The 16,808-nt window shown below is 39.1% G+C and overlaps 1 protein-coding gene across 2 annotated transcripts; it reads left to right on the top strand.

Annotated features, from left to right (window-relative positions):
• Positions 1 to 1,610: 1,610 nt before the first annotated feature.
• Positions 1,611 to 16,437, top strand: cers3a (ceramide synthase 3a). 2 transcript variants are annotated; one of them, XM_005742866.1, is made up of 11 exons: positions 1,611 to 1,667; positions 3,382 to 3,563; positions 4,058 to 4,175; positions 7,835 to 7,953; positions 8,033 to 8,090; positions 8,263 to 8,313; positions 9,015 to 9,107; positions 13,944 to 14,072; positions 14,672 to 14,778; positions 14,897 to 15,050; positions 15,855 to 16,437. In XM_005742866.1, exons 2-11 carry the CDS (start codon positions 3,391 to 3,393, stop codon positions 16,041 to 16,043), a joined length of 1,191 nt encoding a protein of 396 aa, XP_005742923.1. In that variant the 5' UTR covers positions 1,611 to 1,667; positions 3,382 to 3,390; the 3' UTR covers positions 16,044 to 16,437. The 2 variants fall into 2 exon arrangements, with proteins under 2 accessions (XP_005742923.1, XP_005742924.1); XM_005742867.1 differs by lacking the exon at positions 1,611 to 1,667 and adding an exon at positions 1,699 to 1,734.
• Positions 16,438 to 16,808: the final 371 nt, after the last annotated feature.

Genomic DNA, 16,808 nt, shown 5'->3' with positions numbered 1-16,808 from the left:
ACGAAACTTAGCAAGCAGTTTGCTAACTGTAGCATGGGAGATGGGTGGTCTCGTAGGGGGTCTGCATTGAAATCTGCTGCAATGACCCGGTTACTGCGTTCACCAGATATCAACATAATTTCGATCCGCTCCTCACGTGTTAACCTCTTCGACATGGCTGTGAACAAAGAGAAACTTGTAAATAACTCATGAAAGAAAGTTACGTTGAAACCAAGCACACCATTGTTGTTCTTGTGACATTACCAATAAGTTTGATGTGTCACATGACCCTCTTCTTATTGAAAAAAACAAAAGTTGAATCCAAGATGGCCGACTTCTAAATGGCCACCATGGTCACCACCCATCTTGAGGAGTTTGCCCCTCACATATACTAATGTGCCACAAACAGGACTTTAATATCACCAACCATTCCCATGTTATTACAGTGTATCCATATAAATGGCCACCATGTAGAAAAACCTGACTATATAACATCTTTGGTGGCATTTTGTATCCTTAGGGTAAAAAGAGACTCAGTTTTTTAAGAGTCATCTGAATGTTAAAATTTTTTTTTTAGCTTGCCACCACATTTTCCTTTGTTATCCTAAATGTTTATGTAGGAAAATGAAAAATGAGATCATATGAGATGGCTACAAATGAATAAAAAGCAAATAATATCCTCAGGAAATGAGCTGTGGGTTTATGGCCAGGGGATATTATCTTCTGTATATGTAAATTGGAATAAAGTCAGTTGAATTCAGTTTTATTTACAGAGCGCCAAATCTCAGCAACAATTGCCTCAAAAACCAGTGATGTCTCTGTAGCTGAAAACCAGAACTTGTGGTTACAAAACACCTCTTTGTTTGGGAAAAAGTTTTTATATACCATCCTCAGGCTGCAGTGGAAGTCTTGCACAAGACTAACTTGCTCTGTTAATATGTCTGTATGTGTGTACTGACCTCCCTAACAGAACATGAACATTTGGGTGTTTTTGCACAGACTTAATGTTTAAAGGTGTTTGTTTCATTGTATTTGGTCCTAATAGGAACTTTTAGGTACCTTTTCATTTTTATATTATGTTAATGATTAATTTAGAGTCTCATCAAAGCTCTCTATTGGTTTTAGCTTAGTACAGAGTCCTGGTGCTATTTGTTCCGTCTGTACACACACACACCCTAAAGTTTAAAAATAAAACATAGGTAAACTTTAGCAAATATTCTTTCTTTCTTTAGTCTTTCTTTTTAAAGAAATATGTCTATTATATACAGTATCTGGGATATTTTTACATTTTCCAGTTTCTATTCCTGGAGGGTTTGTTCTGTCAGAGAACTTGTCTTTTGTATTTTATCAGGAGCACAGTACAAACAATGTTATTAGATCCTTTGAGGGCAGAGAAAAAAAAAAGCCTGTGTGTTGTGGCAATCCACTAGCCTACCTCCACTTCCTGAAAGCCCTTCCCAGATAATTGTCGCTGGGTGGGTGTGACCCTAAAGAATATCAAACAAAGACAAGAGTGGCTGATTGCTTGTCATATGGTGGGGGTGGTGGTGGTAAGGTGTGTGAGTGTGTTTGGGGATGGGGTGGGGGCAACGTAGGACTTTCCCATCTGTGTTCATATTCCACAGCAAACACAAGCAGTCAGCTGATGTGGAAAAGTTCCCTTACCTGTTCTATCTGGCTGTGAAAAGGTAAGCTTTTGTTTTACTGTGACCTTGAAATGTGACTAGCAAGCAAATTGCGTGTCTTCCTTTGAATGTGAGTAATATTTCCAAGTTTTTGCTAGATATCTATTGTGTTTAAACTAGAACTGTGGGCAGGAGGAGATATTTGATCCAGGCTTTTCTGCAGTAAGTGATGTGGTTTGTAACGAATCGATTCTCTGTTCTCAGCAAGATCACAGTAAATCTGAGTTATGTGGTTTGCCTCCTTGAAATAAAATAAAAAAAATAGCGGTAAGCTGTTTAAGAAGCTATATTTGTCTAAGGTCACTTAAAGGATCTGTATAGCATATCACATTTATAAAACCAGCATCTATGAAGAAGGGTAATGGCTTTGACTGTGAAATTATACTTTGACTAGAGGCAAATTTCCTAACCCTAATGTCACTTGAAACACTAAACAAACAGCTAACAGACCAAGCCTGAGCTAATGGGTGAACGAAGTCAGGTGATTTAAAAGTTTCATTTAGTTTTACTTTGACATTATTATACTCTTTTTACTTTTCTGCACATTTAATACATATTCTTACATTTTCTGTTAGTGCTGTGTTTATTAAAGATAAACTTTATAAATGTGTTAAAGTATTCAAAACTACTCCACGTTGATGACAAAACAGCAAATTTAGAGATATGTGTTTGTAGCATGCAGGGTGAACATGTCATGCACACCGAATCAATTCTCAGTAGATTTCAGCTGAAGTATTTATAGAGGAAGTAACAACCGTAATGAAAACTATTGTCCCCTTATTGACTGGGGGTTATAATGCGAAGCCTCCTTAACAGTGTGCTAATATGGCTACAGGGAACTGTTGTAAAGATAAATGTGATGCAAGTGAATCTACAGTAGGTTCATGGGCATTGACACAATCAACAACGTTTTCTTTGTGAAAGGTTGATCTTCATAGGAGTATCCTGCCAAGGAAGGTCAATAGCCAAGCTTTATTTGCTTTACCTGAAAAACCCAGTAGGATATAACAGGTATGATGTTAGTTATCAACTCTCTCTGTTAAGCTGGGCTTTCTGCTGAGAGGTTTTGTGCAGGCTAACATTAAAAGAGGGTTGTGTTGCACAAAGTTTCAGCATCAGAATAAGCTGGCACTGAAGCTTTCTTAAAATGATCCCTGTGAATGCAGCCAACTCTAAACGGAGATGTTATGAAACATTGTTGAATGAAATGAAACCGTTTGGTGATGGCTTGAAATCAACTTTTCAGCTTCTACAGTAGAGAAGAGTAGATTACACAGTCCTTTTCAGAATTACAGAGCTATCTTTGAAATTCACATTATTTTATTATGTGATTATCATCACTTTATTTGGACTTTATTTAAAAAGTGCTTTCAAATGTAATTATATGTTGCCAAGTTGCAAGTGAGGCACTCCTTGCCTGTTTCAGCACTCTTTCTTTCTGTGTTTAGAGAGGCCTTGTTGAAAAAGTGTGGGAGTGATCTCAGGGAAAGGATCGATAAGTCAATATTTGTTTTCTGAACAGATCTGTATGTAGACTTTAGTAACTGTAACATGTTACCATACTGCTGCCCATGTAAGGTAAAGGAAAGTGTGTGTGTGTGTGTGTGTGTGTGTGTGTGTGTGTGTGTGTGTGTATATATAGTATATAGTACTACATGACTACTAATATCATGACCTTTGCCTCTCTTTTGTTTGTATAACCTTTTGGCTCCCTTAGGAAGGAGGGATGTTTGACACACTGTATGAATGCTTCTGGTCAGACAGTCTATGGTTGCCTGTGGGCCTAACATGGGCTGACCTGGAAGACAAAGAGGGCCGGGTCTATGCCAAAGCCTCCAATCTTTATGTGACTCTCCCCTATGCCTTAGCCTTTTTACTCATCAGATACCTGTTTGAAAGGTAAGCTCCAAATTGTGCACCTAAACCACCTAACCCTACTCCAGTAGAGGGTGGTGGTGGGTTAACACTTCACTTACTTGCTTTTCATTAATCGTTCATCGTGAACCATCAACAGTGTTTGCTGTGAGTAAGCACAAATGTAACCAGTCTTCCTGGTTGTGACAGGTGATACTGTGGCTGGATATAGTTATTGTTCTGATTGGGCAGTTGCTACTATAGTTCATTTTGTGTTGCTATGGAAAAATTCAGCTTTAACTTGGAGTGTGGCTCTGATAGATTTGATCCCAGCACAACCATCCAGCACAATCGCTACTGCACACACACATAAAACAAAAAGAACAAAACAAACAAACAAATGTTGCAGCCACAGGCCTAACAAACAAAGCGCAGCCATGGCTACAGACAAAGTAACGGCCCAATATACCTGTTCTCCTTAAAATGTCATTTTCCATCATGTGCTGAATTTCATTTTGCTTATGTTTATGGTACTTCAGATGGATAGCAACACCACTTGCAGTTTCTGCTGGAATCAAGCAGAGAGTCTATCTGAAAGCTGAGGAAAATTCTATCTTGGAGTTCTACTACACTACTCAGTGTCGAAATCCTGCTCAGGTAAACCAAGTCACACACCTTTAGTCCTGACAATCAAAATGTTAATGTTGTTTACCTTTGGTCTGAAAAAATAATTGTAATAATTGTAAAATAATCAGTTCTCGAGTATGTAGAGTGGGGAGCCGAGAAGGATTAGCATCTCTCCAGATGTCAATAATACATATTATAATAATGCAACTTATTGTCCATTTTTGCTGTACTATATATGTGCTTTAGAAATTTCTAATTTGGATAGCCTTATATTCATGTCCCCTCCACATATCAACATTGCTTCAGTTTCAGATCAGCTCAAACATGTGCTTATCGAAAGCCCAGTCATTCCTATAGCTGTGTATATATTGGGGGTAGTGGGTGGAAAACCATCAGTTCTCCATTTTACCAATACATATCGGATCTCCCTATCCCTTATATCAAATAAATATTCAAAACAGATCTGTTGTGATATTAAAATGGCTAAATCTCTACAGTGCCCAGATCTCTGTGATAATGAATAGGCGTAGTAACAAAAACCTTGTTCTAGTTTTTTGTGTTCTTTATCTGACAAACGCGTCTGCTGTAGGAGGGCTGCACGAATCATTTCTTTCTTTACCTTAAACAGTATGTTGGACCTTTTTGTGGGCTGACTATTCTATTTACATTAAAGGAGAGGATATTAACAGTGTTTGCCATTTTTAAGATGGAACATTGTTGTCAAAATAAACATAACAATACCGCTTCTCCAAACTGCTCAGAACCACAGTTAACAAGATAACAATCAAACAGATAATAAGAAAATAAAACAGGATTTTCAGGTCTGTAAGACCTGATGTAATAAGTCAGGTGTGGGCTGACCCACACACTTCGGAGTGGGGCCCAGGATTAGAAGTCCTCCTCGCACAATTCTTCCACACTGCACATGAACCACTACTCCTTGCATCTCGATTAAGACAATAGTTCTAAATATTACACATTTGTCTTGTCTCATAACTCAGAAAGCGTGCAGTAATGGACCGAGTAGTGGGAGCGCTTTTCTCTTCATTCCCAACTTTATCCTTCGGTGATTTGTCACTTGAGTTTGGACTGTAGTTAATAGCTCCGTAACAGCATCCTCCATTGTTTGAATCTGCTCCTCCATGTCCAAAATATGATTCTCTGCCTCCTTGAGTCTTGCGCTGGTTTTGCACACTTTGGCCTTAACTTCTTCAAACTGTTGCACATTTTCTTTTCCGATTCCCTAATTTCCATAAGTATCGCCTTAAATTGATGAGTTAATATTGACGTTCTCCTCCATATCATTCTTTTTTGCTAGCATTAGCCCCAGCACTAGCCAAAATTTCGCCATCTTTGTTAGCTTCACTTTTTTCAGTATACATTGCAGTCATAGTTATCACCCTTCTCTTGGTTTTCACCTTGCCGTGTTTGTCATTCACCATAGCCCCATCCTAGTTAGCTTTTTATCTTGTTAGTATTTCGAGTTTCAGGGGCTTTTTGACCAAAAAGAGCCAGAAGCAGTAGTTCTACGTAGCTACCTCCACTGTGCGACCTCGAAGTCCTTTCTCCAGCACATTTAACACTATACAATCCCCACTACTGAGAGACTAGTTGTTGCAGATGGGGCTGGACTCCTGGTATCCTCAATAGCGAACCTCACACAGTTTGTGAGGCTGAGAGACTGCACCTCAAAGACCGTGGTCAGCAGCATTGGTAACCTAAAAATGCTCTCTCACTGCTCTCTCCTGTCCTTTTTGCCCTGTACATGGCTGACTTCAGCTACAACTCTGCAACATGTCACATGGAGAAGTTTTCTAATAACACAGCTATAGTTGGGCATATCATGGATGGACAGGAGGGAGAGTATAGGAGCTTGATTGGACTTTGTAAACTGACATAAGGTAGACTTCCGCAGGGCTAGGCATTCTGCACTACCTGTATCAATTGGAATTTGTCAGTACCTACAGGTACCTGGGACTCTGTCTGGATACCACACTGGACTGGTTAGTGAACATAGATATACTCTACAAAAAAGGGCTGGCTGAGCTTCCTGAGGAAATTGGGGTTGTTTACCATCTGCAGCAAATTCTTGTTTATATTTTACCAGTCAGTCATCACCAGTGTCCTCTTCTGTGCGCTGGTGTCCTGGTGAGGCAGCATCCAAAAGAGAAAGAGAGATGCCAACAGACAAGCTGGACAAGCTGTGAAGAAAGCTGGCTCTTTACATTGGTGGCAGGGAAAAGGACCCTGAACAAGCTGCTGTCCATCATGGACAATGACCAACACTTAATCTTCAACAAGCAGAGAAGCTAGTTCATTGGCAGACTCTTGTCACTCTACAGACATGCTAAGGAAGTCCTTTGTTCCAAGGACTATACATCTAACACAGCAGTCAGGCGCAGGGGTAAGGTGGACTAATGGGCCCCTTCACAACCTCGCCCATACACACTCAAGGACTGTTCATTTTTGCTGGTCGTACAATTCTGGTGGTTAGACTGTCATTGCACTACAGTTATTTACTTATTTCACTTATTTTGGGATAGTTCATCACTGCTCCACAGCTATTTACTGTGTTTTAGTTAGGAGGCTAGGTTTGTACAGCTCTTGTACAAATGCTTGTCTTTTTTTTTTTGTAACTTGGTGTAGCCAGTTTGCTTTCTGTTAGTGTATTTGGTACAGTCGTCCCTCATTTATCGCAGGAGTTATGTTCTAAAAATATTCCGCGATAGGTAAAATCTGCAAAGTAGCCAACTTTATTTTCTACAGCTATTCTAGATGTTTTAAGGCTGTAAAACCCCTCACTACACACTTTATACACTTTTCTCAGACAGGCGTGAACATTTTCACACTTTTCTCTCTTGTTTAAACTCTCAAAGTTCAAACCTTAGTAGAAAAATAAGTCCAGTATTAAAGAATGAAACCAAAGGCACCCACAGGGGCCTCTGACAGTGCAAAATCCAGCCACAGGAGACACGGCACGCGATTGATTGACAATTGTCTACAGCCGATCAGGACGCAGAACACAATGCGAAACAGTGAGACCATGAAAGGTGAACTGCGTTATAGCGAGGGACCGTATATGTGTTTGTGTTCAATAAAGTATCCCTCTACCTACCTACCAACCACCCCTCCCTCTTGATGCATGTTTTTGATGCAATCTCATGTTCCCGTAGAGAGTGGGAACATGAGACCAGACTGGATCTGAACCATGGACTTTCTTGCTGCAGTGTGTACCACTCCACCACTGTGCCACCTTCATTATGAACAAATGTACAAATATAACATATTTGTTTTAAACTGTACTGGTTTGAGTCAGCGGACATGCACATTTTCCATAAGTGATGTACATTATTAACAGATTACCAAATCACGACAAATTACATTGATACATTTCTGGAGTTCTGCTGACTGCAAGCTACTGTTTCTCGCAGTGAAAGTCAAGGATGTCTCAAAGCTTGTGGATATATTTCTGCTCTTTAATTACCTTCAACAGCCTGAAGTGTGACTCCACACATTCCAGCGTTTGTTTGCAAATGTGCCTGAGAGATTCCTGCAGTTTTGACAAAACTACATTATTTATGTATCTGAAACGAGCGGGCTAGAGATATACATTTAAGCACCTACACGATACATATGTAAACAAACATGCATGTGTTTTTGTGTCTGTCTGCATGTGTATTTAATACCAGGTTGACATTGATGGGTTGTCTAAGAAAAGCTGTCTGTCCACGAGACAAGTGGAGCGCTGGTTTAGAAGAAGACGCAGACAGGACCGCCCTGGAGTTCTGAAGAAATTCACAGAGGCCAGGTTACTACGCTCTGCTTTTGTGAGTGTGTGTATTTGTGATTATTCTGATATTAACAGCAACTTTATTGTGTCCCAACAGCTGGCGATTTGTTTTCTACCTGTCTGCATTTATTGGAGGAATGGTAGCACTGCATGATGTAAGTAACATAACCATTTCAACATTTTTCCAACTCAAGGCAGTGATGGTTAAATGATTAAGTCTCTTTACTCATTAGGCTTTTGTCTGAACAGCTCTTTATAAGTTAACATTTCACCACTCTTCTTTATTTTGCATTACCTGTACAAATATAATACCTATTTTTTCTGCAGAAAGAATGGCTTTATGATACTAGGGAAGTATGGACAGGTTTTCCCAAGCAGGTTTGTTGCATACTCTCCCACACCACATGCCATAATCATCAATCAATCATCAAGAGCAAAAACACAGAAAACCACAAAACCACTGAGGAAACATACGGAAAACACAGGCAAGGGCAATAAAAAAAAAAAAAAAAGAGTAAAAAACAAACTCAGAAAAAAAGAACTCAGAATTCTAACAATTATCCATCATCCAATGGGATGATGGATCCAATTATCCAATCATCCATCCCACGCTACTCATAGATGTCCGTCTAACATCCGGTTAGGTCCATAGATTTTTGGGCATCACACATTTTTGTAATTTCTCTTCTGTACACCACTACAGATGTGAAGTTCAGCAGACATTCAGACAAAGCAGACGATACATTTATTTATTTTTGCAATCAGTACAAACTGAAAAAACAGGGCTATACTTTGTGAAAGGATTGTAAACCTGCCATGTTTCTTGCCATGTGGGACTTTAATTACTAGTACTCAGATTTCCTTTTCTTTCAGCGTTTAACAGAAGCATCAACCTGTACTAGTATTTACGTGGAAAGCTGCAAATTGGTGTAAACAATAGATTCCTCTGCAGCTTATTTTTAGCCTTAAGGTCTAGGGGGAACAAAACAGAACCTTATGGGACAAACCTTTAGTCTGTATAACTGATTATAATTTTGTCCCGTCTTCTTGAATCTGTCTCTTTGTCTCCCTGTCTGCAGACCATGCTAGAGTCTCAGTACTGGTATTATATCTTGGAAATGAGTTTCTATGGCTGTCTTCTCTTCAGTGTTGCTTTTGATGTCAAGAGGAAGGTAAGTAGTGGTTCTTAGAGACCACAAACTTCAATTCAGTTCATTCATCTGCTTTCTTTTTTTCTTTACATAATATGTAATGTATAATTTTAACCATTTCTAAATATGTGAAAGAGTATTAGTATTAAAAAAGGTAATATTATTTTTTCGAAACTTCAGGCTAATATTAATATTTGAATCTCAACAATACAATACTCAACAAATGCAATTATACATACTGCTCAAGAAAATAAATGAAGACTTTGAAAACACAGCAGACTCGTACTCGTATAGACTGGGTAATTTGTTGGAAAGGATGCTATATTGTTGAAACTGAAATTAAAATGATCAGCCTACAGGCACCTGAATTCAAAAGCAGAGAATCAAATTGAAAAAGCGGCAGGCTCGTCCATTTCCCAACATTTAATTGCAGCAACTCAAAGTGGTGCTCAGTGTTCCTGCGTCTCTGGATCTTTGAGTTTGTTGTGGACTCGCGATTCTTTCTGCTGCATCTAAGAGATGACTTAAGTGCTAACTCTGTATAGTTTAGTTTTCTCTGTTGGGTCCGCGTTTATTTCTAGTTTCTGGCTTTTGTTATTCCTAATCTCATCCATGTGTCTTGCCATCAGCGTCTCCTTTGTAGTCAATCTTTTCTTGGTGTCACAAGTTCACTTTCTGTTTCCTGTTTTATTCTGATAATCTCTTGTCTTGTCTGCCTTACGCTCAGTTGTATTGTTACAGTTTTATATATTACACTTCTCTCTCTGCAGTGGGGCTATGAGTTGTGGTCAGAACTACTAGGAAAGGTTTTCGTGTGTCTGTGTGTGAGGTTAAGCACAAGCAATGTCCAAATGTCCACAAATTTAAATCAGTGTATAAAGATGTGGTTTTTATGCAGTACAGGGATGAGGGCAGCATTAAGCTACAAGAGGTCTTTTCAATATAGATATTTCTAGTGTGGTAAATTATCATTGTTATATAATGTATTACATATACTCAGGAAGCAGCTGCTCAGCTACATGACTGAACTATAAATATCTGAAGGGGGTGGGAGTACATAAGTGTTATTTCTTCCCGCTCCTCTTCAAACACCTGTTTCACTAGAAGACAGACCTAACCAGAAGACCTCACCCATACCTGGGTATCACTCAGCTCCTCCATGAGGTGCAACCTGGCAGTGTTGGATAAACTGAAACATAATGCCTCAAAGGTGTTCTATTGGACTTAGGTCAGGCAAGCATGGGAGCCAGTCAGTGGTATCAATTCCTCGATCCTTCAGGCACTGTCTGCATACTCTCACCATTTGAGGCCAGGCATTGTCATGCACAAGGAGGAACCCAGGGCCTACTGCACCATGACTGTAGTTCAGGAGGTATGGGAGGTTTGGAAGTTTGGTGGTTTGATCGATGCTCCAGTCTGCCAAGCCAAGTATACTTGGGCAAGATACTAACCCTAGGTTGCTCTCCGATGCATCCACATGAGTATGAATGTGTGTGAATGTTAGATAGAAAGCACTTCAGTGGAGAAATAAAGCATAGAAAAAATGCTTGTATAAATAGGTGTCAATTGATAAATGAGGCAAGTTGCATGAAACATTTTGTGTGCTCAGACAGAGTAGTAAAGTGCTATATAAGAACTAGTCCATTTACCGTTTAGCCTGTAGAGGTCTGTTTGTCTCTCCATGGATATTCCTCCCCACACGATCGCTGATCCACCAGCAAACCAGTCATACTGAACGATGTTACAGGTAGCTCAGGTAGTGTTCTCCACTGCTTCTCCAGACCCATTCATGTCTGTCACATGAACCTGCTCTAATCTGTGAAAAACACTGGGCACCAGTGCAGGACCTTCCAATTCTTGTATTGTATGGTGAATGCCAATCGAGCACCATGGTGCTGGGCAGTGAGCACAGGGCCTTCAGGCCACCCTCATGAAGTTTGGTTCTGATTGTCTGGTCAGAGACACACACAAGTGGCCTGCTGGGGGTCATTTTGTTGGACTCTGGCAATGCTCTTCATGCTCCCTGCACAAAAGAGCAGATACTGGACCTCCTGATGGTTGAAGACCTTCTACCAGGGCTCCTAGAGTAACAGCCTATCTCCTAGTATCTCCTCTCTTGAGACTTTGCTAGGAGATACAGCAAACCTTCTGCCAATGGTACATATTGATCAGCCATCCTGGATGAGTTGAAATATCTGTGCAACCTCTGTAGGGTCCAGGTATTGCATCATGCTACCAGTAGTGATACTTATCCTAGCCAAAAGGAAGTAGCAGTGAAAAAACAATCCGAACAGATGTGGAGGGAAAAATGTCAGTAGCCTCCACTTGTAATACCATTGCTTACTCATTTCCTTCGGGGTCAACCTTCAGGATCAATAAAGTTTTATTGAATTGAATTGTTTTGGAGGTTGTCTCATTGTTGCTCCTCTTGAAACCGAAGAAGCTAAAACTGATTAACAACCCCATTTACTACCTTACTGACCAAATCAATATTCCAGATGTTTAACTGACATTCTAATGGAATTATTTGAATCGCTATCTGTACAAAATGAACATACGTAGTACTAAGAAATGATCGTGAGAGAAAGGAAAATCTTACAGAAGAGAGTGGGCATACATGAAAGCTAAACAAACAATTAAACCTTACTTTCTGTGTCTTACTGTCTGCATTTTAAAGAGTTCACTTCAACTGAAAATAAAATGCTATCCTTCATAGAAACAGCAGGCTTGGTGAGAACAGATATCCAGCCACACTGATGGACTGATATAATCTTGGCATTTTGGGTGCAGAGCTACTTTAACTGATCAGTCATAGCAACATGGCAAAGAAAACAGTCCAAGCATCTATTCAATCTAATTTTATTACCTTTAAGACTCGGTGCTTGGTCCCTTTCTTTCCAGTACACACTATAGCCCTTCTGAAGACATACGAGTTGTCTTATCAATGCTACCTGTTGTAGGGAAAGATAAAAAAAACAAAACAAAATAAAACATGTTTAACCTATTGTGATCAGGCATGTGAAGAAGTTTCCCTTTCTTTCTAATACATGAAACCTCCTGACAGGGTTTTAATAGTTTTGCAATTTTCATTAGTTTTTATTTTTATTTAGTTTTGACTTCAGATTTTCAAATTTATATCAGTTTTAATTAGTTTTTACCATTTGTTTGCTAGTTTAGTTTTTTGTTTTTTTTTTGAAAATCCTTAGTTTCAGTTATAGTTTTAGTTGTTTGCAACATTTAAGTGCAACAAAATCCCAGTTTCATCATATCAGTCATGCTCTTCTGCTTATCCTTGGGTATGTTGCTATTCCAGCTGCCATACCCTGCACCCTGGACAGGTCGCCAGTCTGTCGCAGGGCGAACACACAGAGACAGACAACTCACATTCCCACCTATGGGGAACCTCTGGGTTCTTAAAAAAAAAAATAGGGCAGATGAACAACCATTGATAGCAGGCAACTATAAAAGATAAATCTTGGCCCCAATGAGACTATTAACTTTTGCAGCACCAGGTGTTCGTAATTTTGGTTCAAGTGAATTGCTAAACTTTTTGAAGGCAACTGACTCACACAGTTGTGTAGATGTCCCCGTCTCAATAAACATATTCATCAACGCTTCCTCTCGCTTGTGATGTTCCTGCAAATTGACCAACCAGCAGCCATCAGCTCGCTGTTGGAAGCACTGCATTAATGTTTTTTGTGGAGTTGTCTCAGGATGCGTCACGCTGCCTTGCCCGGGGTTAGCTTCTGTTTCTGGGGATGAGGGTTGAGTGTGCTCCCTTACCTAAGCTAGGTTAGCCTTCTTGTGTGAGCTTTTCAAGTGCGCTTTAAGGTTTGTGGGATTTTTTCCCCTTTAGAAATGTCCCTCATAATTTGTCTCTTTCCACTACAAGACACTTGCTTTATCCAAAACACAGTCATATTCAAAGTAATCCCAAATTGGATTCGACTAACGTGCTGCCACCTGCTGGCATAATGTGACACAGCAAAAAAAAACCCTGAAAACTACACTTCATTTTCACCCTTGACTATTGTAGGACACGCACACATCAATGAAAACTAAACACATTTTCGCTATAAATTTAGTTAATTTTAGTTAGTTTTGTGAACACTCATTACAGTTTTAGTTGGTTTTCATTTTTTTGCAAAGTCTTGTTTTTATTTTTATTTCCGATAACGAAAATGATTCGTTCTAGTTGTTATTTCGTTAGTTTTCGTTAACGATAATAACCTTGCCTCCTGATAATTAGATTCTGTTGGAGTGTACAAAGATAACTATTAGAATGCAGGGAATGGGGAACAAGTTCTTCCTGTCTTTTATGGTATTTTTTATATTTCAAATCAAATCAAATCACTTTTATTGTCACATCACATGTGCAGGTACATTGGTACAGCACATGTGAGTGAAATTCTTGTGTGCGAGCTTCACAAGCAACAGAGTTGTGCAAAATACAATAATGTAAACAAGCAAAATACAAGAATGTAAACAAGCAAAATACAAGAATGTAAACAAGCAAAATACAAGAATGGCTACATCTGAAACTAATAAATATATGTACATATTTAATGGTATTATTATAATTGATGCATTCTGAAACTTGTTCCACTATTATGAAAAGTGTAAATAACGTTAGAAATGTTTGTTTATTTATTTATTTTAACTTGGCAGAGTCAGCGCTGTTTTCTGCGTCATGACTTTCTGTATTTTTCTCTCTCTCTCTTTGCTTTTCTTGTCCTTCTGTCATTTAACAACATGTACCTTTTTTTAATATGCAAACATGATTTGTGATGAAACAGTACTCCCTGTGTTGATTGGAGTTTTCTTTGTGTGTTTTTGTGTGTTTCTTATCTCCATCAGGACTTTAAGGAGCAAATCATCCACCACTTGGCCACTCTGGTCCTCTTATCCTTTTCCTGGTGTGCCAACTACATCCGTGTAGGAACACTGGTTATGCTTATCCATGATGCTTCCGATGTTTTCCTAGAGGTCAGTCTCGGCCACATGTTTGGTGGCCACATGAAGGTATAGATTAACCTTTAGTAACTGGACACTGCTTACAGTTCAAAATAAATCCACCTGGTATTGCAGGTAAATGAAAATAGTTGTGACACAAAAGGAATCTTAGCTCAAAAACGAGCAGCATGGGTAAAAATGAGACCTCACCTAAGCAGTAACGTATTCTGAACAATGACCACATGCTGATATTTTTCAAAAATACACTTTTTGAAGTTTTCTCTTGTGAATTGTCAGAAAGCAGATAAAACATGCAAAGTGCCAATACCTGTTTCTGTTACTTTGTGGTGTGCCACATATTAAAGAAAAGAAAATATTTGAGATCTAGAATATGATGGAAGTGTTTCTACTTCACTGAACCCTTTTCACTCTCCACCAGTCGTGGGAGATGGCTGACCTGGTTCTGCCAGAGGTTTCTTCCTGTGAAAAGGGAGTTTTTCCTTCGCTGTCACCACGTGCCTTCTCATGCGGGTCAACTGATTGTTGGGACTTACTGGGTCTTTATCCTACATAAAACCTGCTGTGTGTATATGTGTGTTGTTAATTAATGGTAAAACTCATTTTTCTTTTAGTCTGCCAAATTATTCAACTATGCCAAATGGGAGAAAACCTGCAAAACTCTCTTTGTTTTGTTTGCCATAGTGTTCATGGTAACACGACTGATCATCTTTCCATTTTGGTAAGCCGATAAATAAGTTTATTTGTCTTTGTTCATTCATACTCAAGCAGATTTCCTATAAATATATTACATTTAGTATGTAACAGATTTTTACATTTTTGATATGCTTGTGTTTCAGGCTGATCCACTGTACTTGGGTCTACCCTGTTCTCTATTACCCTGCCTTCTTTGGTTACTACTTCTTCAACACAATGCTGGTGGTCCTGCTTTGTCTGCACATTTTCTGGGCCTACCTCATTCTACGCATGATCAGGAAATTTATGTTTGGCACAGTAAGTCTGCTGTGACAGTATTTATCCACGTCTCTCTTTACACCCCACACTCCTAAAGAACACCCACAGGATACTCAGAGGGCCATAAAATACATGTGGACTGGGTGGGCAAACTCGAACGTCCTTGAGATGATAAAGAGCTGGCCCAGTGTTCCCCAACCAGAATTAAAACATGTACCCTGCGTTCAAAGTTTGACTAATGAACGAACTCTGCGATGTTGCAGAGGCATGTCAACCAAGACAGCCCTACAACATCCAGAGCCTTCAAGAACTCAGGTAAAGGCCAGACCATCAAGTAGGTTTTAAGTACCTTACTGACCTAGTTTCCCAGTGATGTAAGAAAGCTAATAAAACATGCAATTTTCACTGAAATACTCCAAACATACCACAAACATGGTTCAAAAGGTTAGTTAGTAACTCAAACCAACACGCCTAGCAAAAATGGATCTTTTAAATAGCAGGTATGTGGTTCTTTGCATCCTATAAATGCAGATCACTCTTACGTGGTAACTTTAAAATGCATCACTTCGTCCAAATATGTCACTACGTTGTTAAAAAACCTGCATTGTGATGAGCAAAATGTTAATGTTCAGGCTTCAAAATGCTCAACAAAGCTTTGTGTTTTACATTGAAAGGAAGCCAAACTGCCACCCAGAGTTCTCTGCTGCATCTCAGATTTCAAATCTGCTTTCAAGTAGACATTTTGTCCTCTTTGGCGGCTTTTTTCTAAATACAGTCTCCTTTTCTGTTGATTTTCCCATCATGTTTTTCATTCTGTATTTTTACTGTAATCATTTCATTCAGCTAACCAAAGATGAAAGAAGTGACAATGAAGAGGAAGATGGGGACGAAAGCAGCTCAACACAGGATGAAGTTGAACAAAGGCACAAGCCTGCCGGATCACTGGTGGCTGATAAGAAGTATGACAAGAACGGAGGGTCTAGATCCTTATCTCCACCAGAGAACATCTGCTGGTCAAAGACTGTGTGCTGACTCGTATTCACGACTCTGAGTACAGGAGAATAATCCTGAAATAGACTTTGTGTTTTGCTTATCAAAAAAGTCCAGCGAACCAAACATATCACATATACATGCATTAAGTAACACAGCCCAACTGTTGTCCTCCACAGACAAGAAAGCTACACTTAAACATTGTTTTCAGATTTTGAAACTCAAAAAGCTCTGACTATGCAACAGAATTCGAGTTTGAAACATGCCTCATGTGAGCAAAACAGACTCTTACACAGAGCGCCTCTGCAAAATCGTGCTGTAAATGTGTTTAAAGCTATTTTTAAACATAAAATCTGGAGAATATCAGGAGAATCAAGTTCCACAATTTTACCTTTCTTACATGCAGAATACATTAGGAATAGCCGAATAAAAACCAGTTTAGGATAGTGTTAAGACAGCATATCGAATGCAGGAGGCACAACAAAAACAGAAATCAGGGAAGAAGCAGGGAGCTGAAAAATTGAAGATTCAGAGCTGTATTTATGTCTGAAAACAACTTCAACACGAACACATGACCAGGTTTAGATGTTTTCAGATTTAAGTTAATTATTTTCCCTTCTTAAATGTATCTATTACAATCCAGTTTTCTATTAGATTTTGCAATACCTGCTTTGGTCAACCACACAAAGATTGCATTATAACAAAAAAGTTTTAAAATGATTCCCATATTCAACTTTTTTTTATTGTACTGGTACTGTGTTTTTAGAAAGCATGAATAGAATGCTGATAATGAGCACATTTGTATCA

Source organism: Pundamilia nyererei, unplaced genomic scaffold (genome assembly GCF_000239375.1).
Source record: "Pundamilia nyererei isolate P.nyererei 1_Seehausen unplaced genomic scaffold, PunNye1.0 scaffold00124, whole genome shotgun sequence".
NCBI lineage: Eukaryota > Metazoa > Chordata > Actinopteri > Cichliformes > Cichlidae > Pundamilia > Pundamilia nyererei.
Note: the sequence above shows the minus strand (reverse complement) of the source record. Positions and strands in the feature narration are given on the sequence as shown.

Coding starts and splice junctions, on each gene's coding strand:
- cers3a (XM_005742866.1), top strand. CDS start 3,391: ATGTTTGACACACTGTATGAATGCTTCTGGTCAGACAGTCTATGGTTG. Junction 4,176..7,834: donor AGTGTCGAAATCCTGCTCAG/GTAAACCAAGTC, acceptor ATTTAATACCAG/GTTGACATTGATGGGTTGTC. Junction 8,091..8,262: donor GAATGGTAGCACTGCATGAT/GTAAGTAACATA, acceptor TTTTTTCTGCAG/AAAGAATGGCTTTATGATAC.